A 14,872-nucleotide genomic window follows, 5' to 3' on the forward strand; every position below is an offset into this window, starting at 1 on the left:
CTCTTGTGTGCGTGTTGTTGTGCGCTTGAATTCGTTTCAAAATAAGCCATATTTTTACTGCAGAAAACCTATTTTTGAGAATATTTTAAAGTTTCCCTGAGACACCTGGTTAAGGGAGGCCAACAGTCATCAAAGATAAGTAAATCATTGGTGAATGTTTTCTTTTTTACATATATAATCTGTGGCATTGACCAATGAGAAATTCGTAATGTAATTATTTTGTGCATGAAAGGAAATTGATTAAAAAGTAGAAGAAAAAATAACCCCATGCCGCTAGTCCTACCAAGTGAACTATGCCGGCGGTTGCCCAATGTTGTACTTTCTGGGTATTTATATTTCATGTGACCAAAGTTTGAGATCGCTCGCCAGCGCCACCTCTACCATTGCTGCGGACATAGAAATTATTTCGGAACCCTCCGCGTAGGCGTCTTTTTCTCTCTTCCTTTTTTCACTTCCTCCTTACTGCCTTCCCTCAAAGAGAGGCTGAGGATTCCACACAGAAGTGAGACAGATGCCCAGTCTTTTCTTCCCACAAAAAAATAAAATAAAGAACATATGGACGAGACGATACAGAGGACGATGACTGCGCGAAATTGAGAACCAGGCTTAAATTTAATACCGTGCACTGCAAGAATATTGCGGCCAGTGAATGTGCACACACTGGGCGCGTGTACTATGATAAATTATTCCCAGTTTTGCTGTGGCGCCTGTCAAGAAGAGAACACATTGTAGCTTATCTTCCCAAAACACAGCCAGCCCCATACCACATGAGAAATTGAAGATTATCACACAATGAAGAAGCATTGCCACCCACATAAACTGTACGGCAGAGTAAACTGCAAAAAAATGGATAATAACATAAAAATATAAATGGGAGCACAATCATGTCATTGAAGCCAACGTGACATCTCCGCTAGCATAAAACTGATAAAATGATGCATACATGAAAAATTAATTGCATGACTGAGACAGTACGAAGACCAGCAGTTCGGTACAGCAACTAAACAAATGCAAAAACTAGTGCATAACAGACTGAATAGAACGACGACGGTCACCAAGCACCCAAAGTAGGCGCCATTTTCTGTCTATGCAAATTTGTTAAAAGAAACCCCTTCCCAGTAAGAAACATAGAAGACATTCGGAAAGAACATAAGCAAACATCGCTGTCTGGAGGTCTCCTCGCACAAGCGAGGAAGTGGCCCAAACCCTTCTTTCGAAGCGACGGTCAGGGGCCAGTCGGCGTGTGCCAGTGCGTAAAGCGCTCGAGCGCACGACACCAGTCGTTGAACAGGGCTCGGGAAGCAGCTGCGTGCTCTGCTCTCGGCTCGAAGACGGTGCCTTCCGGTTGCAGACTCCGCAGCTCCGCAAGGTCTTTCCAAAATCCTGCACAAAAGAGCTACCCGTCACAACTGCCACGCATTGCTTCAAAGCTTCAATACAAGAGTGAATTGAGAGTAAAAGTGCTTTTTGTAAACAAGCAGTGCATTCAATTCTCCAAACGTATACAGCATTACAAAAAAACTCGCAAGACAGTTAGCGCCTGCAAAGTTTCAGCTCCCTGCCTCCGCTTCTGTGACATGCGGTAATCTTCACATCTACGCCATTGCGCGTCGGCTCCCGCGGCGCCTAATGCATGGTCTTGCCGCCTTCATGCTTCGGTTTTGGCGGGAAGCAGTGCTAGGTCTTCGTGTTTATGTTGTCTAGACTCAAAGTCAAAGTTTTTGCTTGCGACCTCGGCTGCAAAACGCGCTGGGTATTCGGGGACTCGGCGTTTTCGTTCGCGATCTCGTACCCGTAGCAAAGCCTGTGCGTCCACAGAGCCCCAATCTCCGGGAGGGTTCACGACCCAGCAAACCAAAAACCTCTCAGAGACGTCTAGCTAGACGTCTCTGAGAGGTTTTTGGTTTGCTGGGGAGGGATGGGCTGGTGTCCTTCCAGGACATTACAAATCACTGCAAGTTGAGCCGGAGGGTTTTCCCGCCACCGGATAAGACAGTGGTCAGGGAGCAGGAGTGTGCTCATGGGCGTCCGTAAGGGGGGGCAAGGGGGGGCGTTGTTGCCCCCCCCCCCCCTGGAATTACGGATATTATTTATGCACTAGTAGAAAACAACTACACAGCTTGATTAGCATGCTTAGGTGATATTAAGTTATCGGATTTTGCTTATTGAGTGCACTTCTTTGTTCACTAATAAATTCTAATGTTTGTTCCCCAAGCCTAGCACTAATTTGCTGCTTCTGATTTTTGTTTAATGTGCGCAGTTTAGACCACAAGTAGTTCCTTTATGGTGCTAACCTACTGCCCCCCCCCCCCATACCTGGCCATTGGGTGGCCCCCCCTGGAAAAAGTTCTGCGCCCTCCATTGAGTGTGATTGGAGAAGACTCCAGACGAGATCTTTCCTAGGTCCTTGTATACTCAGCAAACTATATCCGCAAGAGGTGAAGCCGGAGTGTAAATGGTGTACGGACCCGGAGACATATGATCGTATCCTGTGGGAATGCACGAAAGAGCCGCCCCCTGCGGCTCTGCTGCAAGATCCTTCTCCTGACCTGTGCGAGGCCGTATTGGCCATTCATACCAGGCCGTCCAAGTGTGGGCCGTGAAGTGGGCCGTGGAGTGAGCAGCCCAGGTCGTCGTCAGTCGCAGACTGATGGCCATCTAGCACGGAACCATCTACACGTGCTTTCGACGAAATAAAATTTGTCCTCCTCCTCTCCATGGCGGCTGAAGAAGTGCCACACACAGAGTGATTATCTGATGACTACACGTAATACAATGCGCCAGCGTTTACATGAAGCTCATTACCTTTGGCGCAATGATATGGCAGCATACGTGTGCATGCGGCCATGCCGAAAGCAAAGCAGAGCTTCCGGCGCACCAGTTCGCGATTTTTTCTGCACCTGCCTAGCTCGTCGACTGCTGCGGTGTCGCAATCCCGATTCTGTGGAACGCTTTTTAATGAAACACTGTGTTTGCACGTTCTACTGCTGTCCCGCAGCAATGTGAGGGGACCAGACCAGCAGCACATCCCCTTCACATAATTTCTAATGCGTTCCGACAGTGTTTGTAAGCAGTCCCAAAGTCGACTTACTCCTCTCAATCCACTCCCATCTGGCGCATTAATGTGATGCGCTTTACCAGCGTATTACCCCCCTTTACATGAATGCGGTGCGCTACAGAGATGATGCGACGTGATGCACCAGTTGCAGCATTCATGCAAACACGGCTAATTACTCAAGCCCCGTCGCGACATTGAATGATGCACTCGGCAGTGGCGAACAGAAATACATTCACGCTCACAGGCACCCGGCGCGAACCAATGAGCGGCTCTTTACCCTCCTCACCACTTGCCCCCTCTCCACATGAGTGGCCTCCCTCATTGGCGTCTGCAGAAAGGACGTCTCATCCTTTCCGATCGCACCGCAAAAGCTCTGATCAGGGAAACAGAACGCTAAAACTATCGTTCTAAAAAACATGACGGGGACGATTTAGCGTGGTTAGGCCAAATGCAAATTAGCTGTGCTCGCACTCCGGTTTTCACTTCGGTTTGGGTTCGAGATTCGGTTTAAGAGAGCATTGCGTAGCGGTGTTCTGAATCCCGTGCCCACGGATCGAAGATGATAAAAGCGACAACAACCAAAGAACATCTCAAAAGATTGGCAGTTAAACAGGCGGCTATGAGGTAGTGGTCTAATGCCGTGGACAGCGAAGCTAATCTGTTCGCGCACAAGCAGGTTTGAAGCCCACAGCAGTCATAGAGGGGTTTGCAAAAATTGGAGACACTGCGGCGACCCGCATTGGTAGAATGCGGAAGCATTGACGCCTCCTCGGCACTAGTCGCCTCTCTTTATCATTTTCTTTTTGTTTGTTAATTAACTACAGAATCAGTGCAATTATCTAATGCTTTAATTAAAGACCAATTTATTTGCTCTGATTATACCTTCTTTTATCTCAATCAACCATTTTGGTTTTTAAAATTTGGCGCCGTGGTTGCATCCCCTTCCACTTACTATATCCCCGTCCAGCCTATTCATCCATCTGATGGTTTTTGCTGATAATTAACTAATAAATCTATGGCAATGAAACTTTTTGTTCAATTAATTATAACCCATAAAATAAATTTCAATTCATTTCAAACTTTATTTTTACTCCTTTGCCTATCTTTCCACTATTTTGCTGTCCACGGCTCTTTTCCCGTCCACTCACTATATCACATCCGTGCTATTTCGACGTTTTCGACATTTTTCGCTCTATCATCCTACTGACATAATTCTTCTTTGCGCAGCATCCTCACACAGTCCTCTATTAATCACAACAATTGGTTTGATGCTAACGCTTCTGAGGACGCCACAACTGCTGCGGACACATTTTGCGGACACGTTGTGGTGGCACGACCCCGCCGACATGGCCAAGAAAATGATTTCGCATTAATAAAGTGTTTGGCATAGTTGGCCTTAAAGACTGCTGGCAGGCTGCCCACAATCCGGAGGCCAGCCTGCACCATGGCAGGTGGGTCAGAGGCTTCGGCCAGACAAACATCAGCGAAATATGAGATTGGGGGTTTCAGCACTAGTACACTAAAATTACCCCGCTCTATCCGTTTCCATGATGAAGGAATGAGGAAGACAGTTTCGAAGTAACTCCACCCCCTCCCCTTTCTTTTTTTGTAGAGGCCCGCTCAATGGCCAGAATTATCACACCATTGACGAGTGCTTATTCTTATTAACCAGATCACAGACCTGGATCCCCTTGAATGTTCAACTGGTATGCAATGCAGTGCTTTGGAATCGGCAGATCACCATGAAAATCTACTTCAATGATAAACTATACTTAAAACCCCAGAGAAAGCCCTTGGCATGACTCTGAGTGCGAAAAAGTGAATAAAATTGAATAAATGACACCTCACGATTCAAAGCACCAAAAAAACAAAGTATTGCCTGCCGCAAGGTTCTAACCAGTTGCCAACATAAACGAGTGCCCAACACGCATCTTACACTCAGACCTAAATATGGCGCTTTTGGATCTCAAATCTCATGCAGTCACTCTAGGGTGGATCTCTTGGCATTTAGGGCTTGCCGGAAATTAGCTGTGTAGTCAGCTCGCCCGCGAGGCAATTAACTGGGCTCCAGTGATCCGCTGTTCCAGCCCATCGTTGGGTGACGAGAGCCTTCTGGTCGGGGAAGCCATATTGCAGACCTACCGAGAATTCAGGCTGGAACTAGCCGTTCTCCCTGCTGCACACCCCCACCTGTGTATTTCGCAGGCTAAATCCTTCGTAAAATTCAGACCAACGCACTCATTACCCCAGCAAGACCGTATCTGTACCGCTTCCGCTATGATTCGTCGTGTCCCAACTACCCTGAACTCTGTGCGCATCTTGCACACACACTGCCTCTTTTACTGTCCAATTGCTGTTCAGTCCCCATCAACCCCCGCCCTCATCCCCAGTACTCTCCCTTTTAGGAAGTACTCTAGTCACGAGAAGCAAATTTTGTTGAATTCCAAACGCTGACAACTTTAAATAATGGCGACCATGAGAAACACGAACAAATGCTTTTGAGAAGTGTGGGAAAATGGCATCGATCTCGGCAAGGTCATCTAAACACTGCGGAGAGCCGTGCGTGAATTCGGCGAGGTGGGTCTAGCGTGATAACTGCTTCCAGAAGCCGTGTTGGTTCGGACAAACAAAGGATTAATAGATTCTAGGTAGGTCTTTAAACTGGAACAAATAATGTTCTAGGGCAGTTTAGACGCTATACTAAACAGTGAAATGGGGCGATAGTTGGTAGGAGAGGTGCGGTCATCTGCCTTAAATATGGGTGTAATTCGAGCCTTTCTCCAGGTAACCACCATCTGCATCTGCATCAAAGAGCAACTGAAGACGGTTTAGAATTCGACTATAGTTTAAACAAGCCGAATGTGTAAAACTTGTAGGTAAAACATGCAAAATTTTTTTGCGCCTGCATTTCAAATGGCGACGTAATCGCTGATTAAAGCGGCGTCGGCGTTCAGGCTTCTCTGCAGTGCACAGCGACAGGCAGAGGCCGCAATCATGACGTCTGTGGGGATATACGTGAATCCCCTGCGCCATAGTAACGGCCGCGTGTAATTATCACGCGATGTTTTTTGCGCGCGCCGTTCGAGAAGTTTGCGAGGGAGGGCACTCACGCCGCCCCTGTTTCCTTTCGCGCCCCGTAGCGACGCTCCCCCTTTGACCCCTTAGAACGGAGAGACCTCCTCTCCACAGCCCGGGAGAAGGCGCGTTTCTCCCGTGACTCGCTGATCTTCTGGCGGGAGCCGTGCACACGCACGGATCAGGGATCTGTCACGGAGACCGCTGCCGTCCCCATATCGCCCGGTCACCGCATGTGACTTCGCCGCGGGCCGTGAGCGAGGAGCCATGCGAGGTCAGTGGAACATTCCTCCCCCACAGTTTGCGTGCGTTCTCCCCTTTTCGCTTTTCACCCCCTACACGAGCGGAACACACCCTCGATACGGCGGTTGCTTTGTTTTTGCTGTTTTGTATTGCTCGAGAGCACTGAACGCTCATCCGAGTAGAATACTCGTGTTTGTCCCCTCTGGCCCGAACCCGCCTTGGTGGCGACTTACCGCACCGCGGGTTGGGGGTCACAGCTCTGACTGCTAGGACTGGCACGCTGGTGCTAGATAGCGACCACTGCTTCTAGCCCTTTGAGCGTTATTAGAAGAATAACCCCCCTATTCTTGGCGCCCAACGTGGGGCCAGAGGTGTGACAAACCGAGTGTCTGTGTGACCGACTGCCAACACACAGGCTAGCCATGGCGGCGAGCGGGATTGACTTCCAGTCCGTGCTGTGGATGTGCGATACGGCATCTCAGCAGCAAGATTTTAACGCGACAGTAACTACTACTGCAGGCGTATTCCCACAAGATGACGCTAGCCCCTGTGATCTAATATCGTTTGAGCTCAGCGGTGATTCACGCGACAAACTAGCTGGCTCAGACGAGTGGCGACGCTAGGCACTCCTGGAAAAGTGCTATGCCGCCAGATAGGGAGAGCACGGAGCAACCTGTGCAACCTTGGTCATCCCACGCGGCCCCTCAGCCAGAACTTCCTGGCCAGGTCAACCCCCAAGAGGATGTGTTGCGCAACGCCTTGCGCCTCATAGAGAGCCTCACGGGTTTCGTGCAGAACACCATGCAAGCACCCGCTCCAGCGCCGAAGCAGAGTCTACAGGTGGACGTTCCCAGCTACAGAGGCCATCATAATCTTGTCAGTGCCAACGAGTACCTGGAGCGCATGCTGAACTACCAGCAGGCGAGAGGGCTTACCGATGGCGAGATTCTGGCGCGTGTCGTGCCACTCTCATTGGCTGATCAGGCTGCCCGCTGGTTCTGCCTCACTGGCCACCGGTCACGCACAATGGAGGAGTTCCGAGCGAGGTTTCGAGAGGAGTTCTTGTCCGCAGATTACGAGCGTCGTCGGGGCACGAGTTGGAGCTGCGTACTCAGCATCCGGACGAATCCTTGCTTGGGTACGTGAGGGCGATGTACGAACTTGATCGTATCGCAGACCCCTCAGCTCCGAACGGCGAGAAGGTAGAGCGTGTCACGCGGCAAACTCACCCTACGTTCTCAGCCTACCTACGAGGCGTGCAGTTCAGTGATTTGGACGGAGTCGCCAAGGCAGCCAAGAGCATACAGGCGGACATACTCGCCTCCCGCGCGTATCGGCCATCACCGCCAGCGTCGCAGACACTTGAGCCGCGATGCGCCTGGAACGGAGACGTTTTTCGCATTCGTTCCTGGGGAGCCGAAACGGTTGCATTCAGTGACGGGCAACTGAGAAACGGTTGGGAACTTTCATACCGAGCTCTCGACCAGTACACGTACGCTATGCATGCAGCACATGCTGCACCTGGCCAAGGTACGCAGAATCGAGACCGACATACCGACCCCAAGATGCTGGAGCAAAGGGTAACTGCGATGGTACGCCCGGCAGGGAGGAACGGTCAACCGGCGGGCGGTGACTATTGCCCCGCCCGGCAACGACCGAGCACCCTCCGCTACTGGTGCAACCAACTATGGTACAAGGAACGTTCCCTGAAGTTAAAACATGGTGGTAAAATGTTTCAACCGATACCAGCGTGAAAATTTTTCATGTGCCTCAGCCCACAAAAAAAAACACAAGGATGGACCTGTGCACCGTCGTAGTAAAATCACGCCTTCCAATCGCAGCAGATTGCAGGATCGCGAACTCATTTTTCAGTAGGATCACCGTAGTCTATGCCACACACGCTTCGCTGTCTTCAAGGCTAGAAAATGCTTCCACCATCTCATGTGAAACTTGGTTGCAATTTTTGTGTAGCATCTGCACGCCTTTCAAATCGGGTTGACACCCTCTGCAGTCTCGACAGTGCAGAACAAGATTAAAGTTTCGTAGTTTTCCCAGCGAATCCAGGTGCTCTTTTAAACAAGTATTCACACACTGCTGTTTGCGTGTAATTTGCCGCTGAAATGCAAGAAAATTCCAAGACCATGTGAATTCGTCTCCAGCCGACTGCACAATGCACCACGGAAGAAGGAAATTATTGCGGCTAATCCTTTCCTCGACCTGCTTGATGAAACAACACCCTACTGGATAGGAGCAGCATGTCCGTATCGCTAGCCGGTGAGTAGCTGAGTTTTCCTTCGGCACGTACAAGAGCGTCTATAGCTAACGTCTTCCCCCCAGCAAGCCTTTTACTGCAGTTTGTAAGGGTGAAAGGTCCTACGCCGTTGCAGATATCCTTTAGTTGCTTCAAACGTGCGCATATAATACGGTCCACTGTAAAACGGAACATGCGACCCTGTGATCCTCGGCACTTTGCGAAACCCGGCTGCCTAGATGGGGCGAGAATGGGCTGTATCAGGCGCATGCGCGGAAAGCCACGTCGCCATGTTTACTGCGCATGCGTCTTGTGCCATCAATTGCCGCAATTCTTAGGCGGTAGCTGCTCGCGAGGCACGGATGCTACGCACTGGTATGTTCCTTTTAACAGTGAACCGTACTGTGCATATCAACGGTGCGTGTATGGGAGAATCGGGCAATTTCACCAGAACGACAAAGCAACATCGCAAGAGACGACACCACTAAGAGCTAGGCAGTGGCCGACGCTTCGGCCGAGCGTCACCTCACACCACCATTCAATTGGGTTCAGCAAGGCGCCAAAAGAAGCTAGTTGGTAATGGATTGGGTTAACGATTGGTTTGACGCCTTGGCCACCCCGAACGAGAAGTGCCTGTCACTACGCCTTCATCTGGGGCCGTATGACATTCAAAACAAGATGTACATATTTTAATCAGGATGAGAGGCAACTTTCCCAAGACGTACGCAAATTCACAAGCCCGTCTACGCCATACTTCAACCACCACCTTCGCTCTCCGCCTTCACTGCGAACGGACTCCAACTGGGCCCGAAATGTTGATACCTTTTCTTTGTCATTTTAGTGAGCGTACATTTTTCGCTGCACTTATAAAGTGTAAGTTGGTCCGAAACTTGTTCTCACAGTGGCAAAAAACAAGCAAATCAAAATTTATAGATGCATTTTTCGAGAACGCAAAAACTCGGTGCTGCCACATTTGTGGAGGGAGGTAGTATCCAGTGCACCGTGAAATTACGAGACGAGGAGGTGAGAGAAGGAAAGGACGCTGGGTTGCGCGAGAGAACTTAATGCTGGCCGATGAAGGGCAATGTCGCTGCTACTGTGGCGAGTTGGCAGCGAAGATTTCTGCGCGCGCTGCTCCGTGGATACTGAACACACGGGAGGTGAGACAAGGACGCGTACTAACGATGTGCGGGTGTGCCATAGCTTCTAGCCCTGTTTATTTCGTAACCATGAAGCAGCTCGCAAATAGCTAGAGACTGCAGCTGAAGCTCAATGCAGCGCAGCAATTCTACTGTAGAATAAAAGGAGGTTGAAACAGCAACGCAATACCGAAAGTCACACCGCATAGAGGACTTACGAGTCAAAATACCACATGCAGAGAATCATGGAAAAATGTCACTCAAACCGTCCCCTCATGCCAATCCCCGCTTCCAAAGTACTGTTGTGAAGGGCTGTTACCCACTTTTTTTTTTTTTATCGATGTTTCTTATTGCCCCTCGGTGTTCCAGTTCTCTGTACGCCACGTGCAAAGAGTTATCGGCATAGGCGAGATAACCAGCGCCTTCTCTATAGCTGGTGTATAGCTAAAACTATAACTACAGCTATAACTCTATAAGTATAGTGCATCTGGTCAATTTAGCGAACTTGTGCCTAGGCGGCGGTGAGACAGACAGGGGCACTCGACAACCAAGATCAGAATGCCCGCCTATCCTTGCACCGGAGCCCGCAAGGATAAGTGGCAGCTTTGCAAATAGAGCACCTAGAACATCTTTGCTCAGAAGAGTCCTAAGCATCGTGGAAACCGTTGCAAGTGATCACGGTTCCTCCAGAGCGATCTGGCAGGGCCTAGCCGGCATGAAAATAACTCGCCTAGCGTGGTAAACGGAAGGTGATACGGCTGCTAAAGAAGAAAACAATGAGAAAAGAGAGAAATCTCCAGGGAAATATCAAGAAGGAATGCTTCCATCACTCTTGCAGACAGCGAACTCTGCTGTGCTATACTTGTACATAACTAAGTCCAGCAGTTGACGGAAGTGTCGAAAAACTATACTGCGTGTAAGGCCGCTACAGCGTGCTCAGGGCGTTTGCAGCGCGCGCGCGCCGAAAAAAGAAGAGAAAAAATTGCCGACGATTACGTTACAACATAATGCGAAATTTGAGCGCAGCTCATCAGGTGTTTCAGTTTTTCGATAGATTGAGGCAAAGAAAGCGAGCAAGACATGTATGTACAATTACAGACAGCTTTTTATTTTTCACACATATTCCTTCTTCAAGAAGCACCCCACTAGCAGTTCTCGATTGTCATGAAGGAAGCTTTGTGGACGGAGAAATAGATGGATACATGCTCGACTTGTTACACCAAAGCCTGGTTCTGAAAGACGAGGTCTATCCAAGTATTTCTTTTGTGAGGTTGTCACAGCTGTGGGAGGCGTTATGAGCGAGAGGAACGGGATGTTCTCCTGCATAAGTGGTAAGAAATTACCGCTTGTCTTTATATCTAGTCCCCACCCACCCTGCCACCCTGGCAGGTGACAGTGTTTCTGGCCCAACGTTGTCAATGCCAAAGCATGCAGCACACATCTGTCACTACCACCACCTAACTTAAAGCACGATTGAGGTGTCCGCTGTTCCAAGAGGGCAGTTAGGCGCCTTCTCTCTGGTTCAGGTGTCTACCGAGATGTGCGAGACAGATACTGCGCATTTCCTTTCCTCAAAAATCAATTTACAAATTTTACCCTATGCTTTCCAAGCACCCCCCCCCCCTTTTCCACTACAAAATTACCGAAGACACTATGGAAATTCTAAAGCGTGCTTGTCGAAAGCCTTGTGGTCAACGCACTGCCGCTTCCCCGAACCGCTTGGTGCGTAATCACTGGGCTGCTTCGGAGCCATGCGTCTCACTTACTCGACTGCAACGAGACGTCTGGCGAAGGAGCGGCAGTGTAGCTGCCGCCGCTGACGCACGCGCGCGCGTTCTACCGCTACTGTGCGACTTCACGGATGCTATGCGTAGCTGCGTCCCCCACTGGCGCGCCGGTTGCTGAGGAGGGGAGGAGGTTGCGCTTTTACTTTCTCCTTTCCAAGCTCCCGCTCCATTGCTTTCAACGGACAACGGCAACGCCGCGAAATGCGCACGGGCGCTCGCGCGCGCGTCGGAAGCGAGGTCCGGTTTACAACAATGGGAGGACCGCGGGGCTCTAGGGGACTTTTCTTCATGGTTGGAAGCTCTTCAGCCTCCCCTAAATTTTCTTGGAATCCTTGCAGCTCCGCAACCATCTTTTGTTCACGGCTTGACATTTTTTCAGTCGGCTCGCGAGGGGGAGCGAGCCAGTGCCAGGCGCATGGAGATGCATGCCCCTTTTCGACGCCCGTCACGGCGCGTGCTGGGCGCGCAGGCGCTTCGCGTGTACGCCTCGGAAGTGTCCATCGAGGTGGGGTTTAAGAGCTGCGCTCACCTGAACAATCCCGAAGGCGCGCGCGGCTATAGACCAGAATTTTGAGCCTCTCCCGGGCGCGGCCATTTTGCACCGACTGGCGCGCCGCGGTGCGGGCGTTTCTTTGGGGACTGCGGGGCTGCGGTAGCTCCGCGGCCGCGCCTGCATATAGCCGCGCTTCGGGCGCTAAAAAAACATTGCCGAGCATACTTCCGCTGCGTGGCTGTGTTGCAGGAAGTATTCACGCTATTGATGCGTTTTAATGACGTTTAGTTTGACATTCACGTGAATTGTGCTCACGCTTAGAACGCGAACGTGCTTATATCGCTACCGTCTTGGTGTTCCACAGCAAAAAAAAAAACTTTTTGTTCAATATCAAGTATTAGGTGTGCGGCTAGCATGCAGTTCCAATTCCAATGCACTCTTAATCCTTCGGCCGTAAAGTACCACCCGCAAACAGGGCTTTCTTGTCGCGTGCGTGGTGCGCCAGTTTATCAACAAATTACCGCTGTGAGCTTAACTGAGTCGCAGCGCCAGCAGAAAACAAATTTTGTCATGGTTTATGCAACCTGGTGCATAAAAACGTACTTTCGCTTAATTTATCAAAGCTTGAATAGATATGAGCATCTAATCCAGCTTTCACTAATTCTGAGGTCCGAAGTCGCGTTATCTTATTCAGTAGCTCTCGCCGCGTGTGAGAGTGTTGCGTAGCCGTTTGGCTAAGTGTGGAAAATGTAATGAAATCGCGCATAGTATTTTCCTATGAATAAGGTAGATACCGCACCGCTGCGGTGGCTCAGTGGTTACGGCTCTCGGCTCTGGCCCAAAAGACGCGGGTTCGATCCCGGCCGCGGCGGCCGAATTTCGATGGAGGCGAAATTCTAGAGGCCCGAGTACTGTGCGATGTCAGTGCACGTTAAAGAACACCTGGTGGTCGAAATTTCCGGAGCCCTTCACTACGGCGTCCCTCATAGCCTGAGTCGCTTTGGGACGTAAAACCTTAATAAACCAAACCAAACTAGTGTAGATACCCACAGCAGAAAGATACTATAGATAAACCTTTACCCCCCAGATCCCTCTGACATTCCTTCCGAAAGAAGCAGCTGAAATCGGTAGCGGCCGTGCTTAAAATCCTGTGCATGTAATGTGTTTAACGGGAACAAGAGCAAGCTCAGCGCAAGGATGCCGAACACGTAGTGGTGATCGAAAACGCGCTCCGTCGGGACAACCTTCAGTCTGCAGCTCGCCTATACAGTTACTACTCCACTGAGTCAAATCAACAGATCTACATTCTGATGCATAAAATTATCATAGAAGATATCGCACGTAAAAGGCGACAACAAACGACACGACAGCGCAGAAATTGTTTAGAAGTGCCGGTTTCCAGTCCGTACACCTGGTCGACTACCCTCGGATGTCGCGTTAACGAGTAACTGCGCACAAGATAACCGCAGTACTGTTTGGAAGAGGGAAAATGTGAGTAGTGACGCACAGCACACACCCGCATACTTTAGCTGATGGGACACAACAACGGCAGAAGCGAACACGTAAACATGCGTTCTACGCGCGGCGCCGGCGCGACCCGCAGTCCCTCGGGCCGCGCGCGCCGACAGATGGCGACTGGTGTCGAGAGTAGGAGCGCGCCCGAAGCTTGCGTGCGAGGGTAAAAAAATCTAGTGCACCTCAGCACAGGGGCCAGCACCTCCTCCTTCCGTAACCTTGGCGAAGCGGGGCGAGAGCGGACAGATTTTTCGAGAGAAATATAGCCCTCTCTAGAAGACAGGGGGAGCGAGACGTAGCTTATCGTGTGCTGCGACGCCTCCTCTCTCTCTCAGTGCCCTCGCCCGTTTCTGGAAATTTAGAGCTAGATTATTAACAGCGCGTTTCATAACGTTATGCAGTCCGAGGTCAGGCTTCGCGCAGCGATGTAGACAGGACCCGGCTTTGGAGCTAGGCTTTGAAGCGAGCTTGGACCTCGAGCGTCACTTTTTTGGCAGCTTTGATAGATGAGTGCGTAGCTCGTGTTTCTTCTGTGTGTATTTGTTTCTGTACAGTTTTTTTTAACTGTTATAAAAGTCCAGTTCCTCTGTTCGTCCGTGTGCCATCATCCGTCCATCGTCTGGCTGTCGCCAAATAAACGAGCATCTCGAAGAAAGTGAGGTCTGAAGAGGAAAGAATCTGACATATTTATTCCGCCCATCAAATACGATGGCCATGAAAGCAGCTGTTTTGTCAAAGCCGCGTTCGTTGGGGTGATGTTGGAGGGTGGTTGCCAAGGAAGGAGGAGGAGAAGGTTTCAGCTGACGCCACTCATGACGTCAGTGGAACTCACCACGGCAATATGCCACGCTGAGTGGTCTGAAACCAGCGCCGTCACCTGTGACAGCGTAGTTACTTTACCTCGTAATTGCTCACACTGCTGTGACTACCTCCCAGATCCCATCGTCTTTCAGATAGATTGGTCCAAACCCTCAAACACATCTCGAGCCACGTCTCAGATTTTGTTTACAACTGGCAAGGCCTGGGAATGAAGAGCTAGTTGAAGCACGAGTGCAAGTGAACAATAATAAGAGTGCTTAGATCGACCCAAAATACATGCGCTTTAGAGGAGCTAGCAGACAAAGCACCCCTCCAGTGCAAGTAAATTGTAGAAATAGCCAAAATATGGTGAGCCACAGCGCCGAGGGTAACCGCGTTTTCGAAATTCTAGAAAAAAAATTATATGGATATTACTTAAGGTGCCTAACAGCAATAGTCACTCAATATTAGCTAACCAGCCTACTAGTCAGCAGGTCTTCGCCGTATTTTAAT

At 50.1% G+C, this 14,872-nt stretch overlaps 1 protein-coding gene across 2 annotated transcripts in view; it reads right to left on the reverse strand.

Moving 5' to 3' along the window:
* Positions 1-593: 593 nt before the first annotated feature.
* Positions 594-14,872, reverse strand: part of LOC149345160 (glycerol kinase 5) — a 178,668-nt gene continuing 164,389 nt past the window's right edge. Inside the window, exon 16 of one of the 2 annotated variants that reach the window (XM_089546470.1) lies at positions 594-1,383. In XM_089546470.1, the coding sequence (XP_089402596.1) occupies positions 1,086-1,383 (298 nt within the window). In that variant the 3' untranslated portion in view covers positions 594-1,085. The remainder of the gene's footprint in view (positions 1,384-14,872) is intronic. The other variant, XM_089546469.1, reaches the window with a different exon arrangement.

This window comes from Amblyomma mixtum, chromosome 5 (genome assembly GCF_055824585.1).
Source record: "Amblyomma mixtum isolate Tamu chromosome 5, ASM5582458v1, whole genome shotgun sequence".
Classification (NCBI taxonomy): domain Eukaryota; kingdom Metazoa; phylum Arthropoda; class Arachnida; order Ixodida; family Ixodidae; genus Amblyomma; species Amblyomma mixtum.